The sequence below is a fragment of the Topomyia yanbarensis genome, chromosome 2 (genome assembly GCF_030247195.1).
Source record: "Topomyia yanbarensis strain Yona2022 chromosome 2, ASM3024719v1, whole genome shotgun sequence".
Classification (NCBI taxonomy): Eukaryota; Metazoa; Arthropoda; class Insecta; order Diptera; family Culicidae; genus Topomyia; species Topomyia yanbarensis.
The window spans coordinates 148,019,490-148,026,804 of NC_080671.1; the positions used below are offsets into that span (position 1 = coordinate 148,019,490).

Here is a 7,315-nt window from a genome sequence, read left to right on the forward strand (position 1 = left end):
AAGATTTTTTAAAGCAATTTTAATGCGCTGACCTAATTTTTGACATTAAAAGCGAATTCTATACATTTCTTTTATAAGAAATGTAAAAATCATAAAAATATACCGGTTTCAACTGGTTGGTGTTAAGTCAGACCGGACTAAGTGACATTGTATTGATTTCGACAAAAACGAGTTTAAGGTTTGAATCGCAGCATCCTTTACGTTGTCATTCGAAATTAATTTTTGACATAATTCTTGCTTATTATAACATATGTTAAATCTGACCAAAGTCGAATGTAGCCGAAGGCATTCTTCATTCTAGCAATTATCTCAATTTTAAGATTTTGCGACTTAGTTATTAGCGTAGTTTAATGATTTGTATTATATTGTGGCGTTAGAAATAAACAGCATTGAAGCGATGCAGCAAAGGTAAGGCTGCCAAACAATTAGCCTACCATTTTATGTAACGTTGTCGCGAATTACCAGTCATACATTTCAAGTAGGCATTTCGAAAGGGAGTGGATCTTGCCCTCCTAATGCAACTTCTATTCATTGTGCAACCGCTTATATTCACAGATCGGCAAAACGATATTTCATAGTGATGCTAGTAGAAATGAATCAGGGATGGTCTGCTATAGGAGGCGTAGAAGCTATTCGTCGGCATTTTTGGAAATGAAATAAAGTACCCAGCTCTTTTAAATTTCAAATATTACAATCGACAAAACTCAAATTAATTTTTTCATTGAGAAATATCACAAATGGTTGTCTTATGGGGCATCCTAATCCACTGCCCGAATTACGTAAAACTGGAGAAATTCGTGGAATCGTAACTATTGCTCGAGATTTTCTGAGAAATGCGTGTTTTCGGGATAAAATTATGACTTTAGTGTGCTACTTCGAGTCACGTAGAAAAGGATTCAATTCTGAAATGATGAACCTGAAATCGTGTTATGTGTCCTTAGAAAGTTTATCTATTATTATAATCTAATTTAGCCCAGTCTACACGTACACAGCCAAAACATGTAGGGATCCGGAAAAATTGCAGATTAATGTTTGTGACACATATGGTATGTGACACAATCATTAAGGCGGTCAAGCCAACTGTGCAGCGAACAAAATTATCGGGAACCGTCGATGATGGACAATGGGTGCTACAACGTAATAAAGCCAACTTTGACACAAATCAGAAGCTAATTTTTCAGAAAGAATATCACACGTCTAAGGCCAAACGTGGCAAAAAGCGTATATGAAACTTTGAACCAAACATTAATAGCCTTTAGTAGCTCAGGCATGAATCTTCTCGAGTATGTGATATGGACCACTGTAACCGGCCAATATAATATAGATAAGACCAGAAAATTCAGGTGATAAAAGAAATTATTGACCAAATTATTATTACTATCTGCCACGGCACGGAAGCTGTGTTTGTCCATAGAGAGACAACTGTTATCGACATACTAGGGACCATTCATAATTCACGTAATGCGAAAATTGCCCAAAATTGACTCCCGCCTCCCCCCATTTAACAAATTGTCACAAATTTCTCCATTCCCCTCCACTATTACGTAACAAATTCCTAGAAAAAAATTTCTTCGGTGAAAACATGTTACGTAACGATCTAGCTAACTCCCTCTCCCCCCTAAGTCACAACATGTTACAACTTGTCATACCCCTCCCCCCTAAATGCGTTACGTAATTTATGAATGGTCTGCTACCCGACCAAGAGAAAATAACTGGCCAATAACCCGAGCACACTATTTTTAGTATCATACCAAAACCTGGTATTAATTGAATATTAATACCTCATTGAGGTATTAAGCGCATTGAAGAAACATTCTTCAATATCTGCTTAATACCTCAATGAGGTATAATACTTTATTTTTGTATTTTTTATGTATCCCAGTGATTTTTACAAATACCAAATCAATACCTTATAGAATACCTCCATACAGTGAATTGTGTTATTGAAAAGTTGAAAAGGTTTTATTATTATTCAGGTATTATAATAACTCGTTTCATTATCAACCAGTTATTAATAGTACATGTATTAGTTATTATTTTAGGTATATTACCTCTTATACAAGGCTCCTTAATACCATATTGTGGCGTTCAAGTATTGGGTACAGTATACCGGAAATTGGTATTCTGAAGTTATTTTCTTGTGCTCGGGTAATGAAGTTTCCAATGAATATTCAAATTCAAATATTCAGAAATATTTGAAAAGAATATCCAAGAAAAAAGGATAGCAAATATAACCAGAACGAGTAACAAAGGTGGGTTCCAAATGTTTCGGCTTTTTCCTGTACTTCTCTTCACTATTCCAGAACCGTTCCATTCCTGTAGCGGAGCGTCTGTCATGTTTTACTCTTCGTTTCTTCAGTTCTTCCCGAAGGTTTTTTCAATTTTTAACAAACCCTCATTTCAATATTTCCAAACATTAAAATTTTCACTACTAATAATAAAAGCAAATTGACAGAAGGGAAATTAAATTGGTTTTTGTTAGTGACTTCATTAAAGTTCATAATAAGCTGCTATTAAATTTGAGAACACCATTTATACAGTGTATACTGACTAAAACTTCCCAGGTATATCCCCAAAGATGATAAGAAGCATTGCTTAATGCGGTGCTGATGTTACAAGAGATATTTCGAACAAATAAAATGTATCACTCTCCGCTACTTATCTTGCCCAAGATTAAAATATTACCTCCGGTTTTGATTACACCCAATCACTTTTCATGAATCTTCCGTTCCTATAAAAGGAGGTTATTAGAGCGGATTTGTCAGTCTTTCACATCATCGACCGATTCAAACGAAGTCATAATCCAGTATTAATCAGAACATTTTATTATTAAAATGATTTGTTTAGCATTCCCAGTAGTTGTGCTAGGGGCCATTCTCGGAGTGAAATCGCACGAACTAGATGCTTCGCCATTCGTAATCAACGGTCAGATTGCGGATTATGTACCGCATAATGCATACATCCTCTTTATGACTGATCAACTGGCTGGTTTCTTTGGTGGTGGTTCCTTGATCAGTGATCGTCACATTCTAACAGCTGCTCAAAACATCAAAGGGTTAGTATAGACGAATACTGCCGCTTTACGCATAATTGTCCCAATTATGCGACAGATTAATCGCAGTTAGTTACCATCTTTAAACGATTATATCATTCCCTTAGTTACTCTATATGGGATGTCGGTCTGGGCGGAGATTCTGTTTTCGGCAATCAAAAATTCTACAGGTCGGTCAACGCCCTAACCCATCCGCAGTTCAATGCTACCACCCGAGATAATGATGTCGGAATCATTTTCCTTCCCTTCCCGATAGACATCAGCGGGCCCGCCATCAAACCAATTTCGCTTCCGTCAGCAGATGAAACCGCTATACTTCCACTTACGAACGAGCAGGGCTACGTGGTTGGATTTGGATATGAAAAAGGTTTTTTTCAGGCGCAAAATGCCATCAGCTAAATTGACTTTAATTTGACTATACCCACAGAACCAGGTCCCAACACTGTTCTCATGCAAGGCTTCCAACGAGTAACGAGTGAACCACGATGCGCACAGTTCTACCAACCACGAGCTCAAGAACGCTTCTGTGCCGAAGACGCAACTGCCAATGCGTGCAATGGCGACATCGGAGCCGGTTTCGTAACGCATGTTCGGAACAGGCAGGTTCTGATGGGAATTGCCTCGGCCATCATGCAGAACTGTAACACTGGCACACCGACCAGTTATACCCGTGTGAAACACTATCTGGATTGGATTCATCTGATCGCAGGTCCATACCTAGAAAAACAAAATGAATAAATAAATTTGAAAACATAAATTTTATAATCTCATTTTATCGTTAGGGAAAAAATGAATAAAAGGAAGCAAAAATGAATAAAATATAGGAATTTAATATTTTCAAAAAATGCTTTGTTTTAATCATTTTAATCTTCAGCCAACTTAAACACCTTAATCAGCAAGAAGAAGGTTAAGATTACTTACTAAAACAAATATCAATTCAGTCTCCTGTTAACATCAACTACTTCTTGGTCAGAAATTTACAGTATTATAGGCCCTATTCTCACAGTCACGTACCCTAGTGACTAGAAGGAAAATTTCCTCGTGACCTGACTGTGAAAATAGGGCCCTATTTGTCAACATCACGAAAAAAAAGCTTAGAATTCGAAAAAAGTTCCGTTTTTACGGTGCCCAAAAAGGATCATGAAGAAAAACTTTATTTTTGGAAACAGTCTTCAACTATTCTCCAATAGCCTAGTCTCTCGGATCTCATACACATAATGTTCCCCATAGAAGCCAATAAACTCACAATGCAAAAACACAGTGAAGTAGGAAAAACAACTTCCTCTCACGCATACCGGCTTGAAGCTTCGTTCGAACCTGTCACAAATCTTGATAGCTCCTGGTTTACCTAGAGTTTTTCAACAGCAACAGTCTTCCTCAAGGCTACCTATATTTCCGCTCGATCAGTCTTTTTCAAGACGACCTATATTTTTTTCCCCAATTAGCCTTTCTCAAGACTGTCTAGTTTTTCTACTCAATCAGTCTTTTTCAAGACTAAAACATTTTTCAAGAACAATTCAGCCTAAAGAAATATTTAATTCTTCCAACATGCCTGGGTCCTCCCAGAAAGGCCGTGTGTCAAAAATTAAAGCTAAATGGAAAAGGGTATCTTCTCCACCCGAAAATTCAATTGACTGCAGCAACTCATTCGATGTTTTATCCGAATGTGAAGCTGATGAAATTTTTAAATTTCCTCGCATTGCGCATAATTCCAATAAGCAGAAAACGCAATCACCGCCGCCTATAACAGTGATGATCTCTGACTTCAAAGCCTTTCGAACTGAGCTTTTGACGTTCCTTACGGACGTAAAAGTCTCCTTTCAGATTGGCCGAAGAGGAGAATGTCGAATTACAGCGGAGGAATTGATTGGCCACAAACGACTACTCCAGTATCTTACGGAGAAGTTATATAAATTTTATTCATATGATTTCAAGACAGATAGACCATTCAAGGCTGTCTTGAAAGGGTTTCCTCAAGGTCAAAGTTTGGATGAAATATCCAACGAATTGAAAAATTTACTTGGCTTTTCTCCTTCACAAGTTATTCTTATGAAGAGAAAGGCTACCGGCGATGACACGCCAGTACGCTCTGGAATTATCCAGTAGCTATATTTAATTCATTTACCGTAATGAGGTTAATAATTTGAAAGTATTTGAAAAAGCACGTTTTATGTTCCACGTGCGAGTAAAGTGGGAACATTATAGACGACATGGGGGCAGAATTCAAAATCTGACCCAGTGTCGTAGATGCCAAGGCTTTGGGCACGGCACAAGAAATTGTCATTTGGATTCCAAATGTATGGTCTGTGGTGATAAATCACACACGAAAGATACTTGTCCGGTGAAAAAACCACAAAAAGTTTCAAATGCGCTAATTGTAGCGAAAATCATAAATCGAATTTCTGGGGTTGTCCTGTTCGAGAAAAAATTATAAATTCTCGTTCTAGACAACAAAAAGAACAAATAAAAAATGTACCTACTTCTTCAGGTACACTTCAAGAAAACACGCCCAAACGTGTTAATCCGATTCAAAATAGATTAACAACTTCTTCTACCTCCGTCACACCATCCTACAATGGTGTGTCATCTTATGCTTCAGTGGCAGGTAGCAATGCCAAAATAACGGCTACAACTACCACGTCCTCAATCTCGTTTGCACACAAGGCTTCCTTTAGTCCAATGGATCTAGGTAGCGTAACGGAAGAAAAATTAAAATACCTACAGGAGGCTATGTTACCTATGATGATTGCCATGTTAAATTCTACCTCCATGTTTGAAGCTTTTCAAGCGAAGTGGGAATTTGCTAACACAATTGTAATGAAATTAAAGTTTAACAATGACTTTAAATAATCATTTAAATTTATTAAATTGGAATGCTCGTTCATTAAAAACGTGCGAAGACGAATTTTTCAACTTGTTGAGGATACATAATGTGCATATAGCCGTTGTGACCGAAACTTTTTTTAAAACCAAATATTAAATTGAAGAGTAACTCTAATTTTGTTATTCATCGATTTGATCGAATTGTTGGATTCGGCGGAGGAATCGCAATGGCGATTTCGTTACTCCGTCTCTTGACACCAAGGTGATTGAGAGTTTGGGTATCGAAGTTGAAACTGATCTTGGTATCATTTTTATTGCTGCAGCCTATTTGCCTTTTCAGTGCACTGGCGAGCAAATTAATTTCTTGAAGGGAGACTTACAAAAACTTACAAGAAATCGGTCGAAATTCTTCATAATCGGTGATTTTAACGCCAAGCACCGAGCCTGGAATAATGCTCAAAGCAATTCCAACGATAAACTACTTTTTAATGATTGCTCTGCTGGTTATTATTCAATTTTGTTCCCGAATGGTCCTACATGCTATTCGTCTGTAAGAAATCCATCAACAATTGATTTGGTTTTGACAGATCAAAGTCACCTTTGTAGCGAATTGATTACACATGCTGACTTTGATTCTGGTCATCTTCCAGTAACTTTTTCACTTTTTCAAGAAGTTGTTTCCAATCCCATTAGCTCAGTGTTCAGTTACCACAAAGCGAATTGGAAAAGGTACAAAACTTATATTGAGAATAATTTTAATCATGACCTTAATTTACAAAATAAAGCTGACATTGATACGGCATTACAAAATTCAAGTATATCTATAGTTGATGCTAGAAATTTATCAGTACCAACAACACAGAAAAAATTTAATACTCCTATTATTGACGACGATCTTCAACTTCTGATTCGCTTGAAGAATGTTCGAAGACGTCAATATCAACGTTCTCGTGATCCTGCTATGAAATGTATCTATCAGGATCTACAAAAAGAAATTAAGCATAGATTCACACTCTTAAGAAATGAAAATTTCGCGAAAGAGGTTGAATAAATCAAGCCAAATTCTAAACCTTTCTGGAAACTTTCTAAGGTTCTTAAGAAACCTCAGAAATCAATTCCAGCTTTGAAGAAAGGTGACCACATACTTCTTACAAACGAAGAAAAAGCTCAAAAACTTGCTCAGCAGTTTGAAAGCGTCCATAATTTTAATCTCAACGTTGTGAGTCCTATTGAAACCGAAGTCTTACAAAAATATGAAAACGTTTCAAATCAAGTATTGTCTCTAGACGATATTGTTGAAACAAACTATGATGAGATCAAATCCATCATGAAAAAGTTAAAAAATATGAAAGCTCCAGGTTATGATGGAATTTTCAACATTCTTCTTAAAAACCTTCCCGAAATCACCATGAGATACTTGGTCAAAATATTCAACAAATG

General features: G+C 36.7%; 1 protein-coding gene across 1 annotated transcript; it reads left to right on the plus strand.

Annotated features, from left to right (window-relative positions):
- Positions 1-2,778: 2,778 nt before the first annotated feature.
- Positions 2,779-3,850, plus strand: LOC131678300 (brachyurin-like). Its single transcript, XM_058958370.1, has 3 exons — positions 2,779-3,055; positions 3,160-3,419; positions 3,480-3,850. Exons 1-3 carry the CDS (start codon positions 2,835-2,837, stop codon positions 3,788-3,790), a joined length of 792 nt encoding a protein of 263 aa, XP_058814353.1. The 5' UTR covers positions 2,779-2,834; the 3' UTR covers positions 3,791-3,850.
- The last annotated feature ends 3,465 nt before the right edge of the window (positions 3,851-7,315 follow it).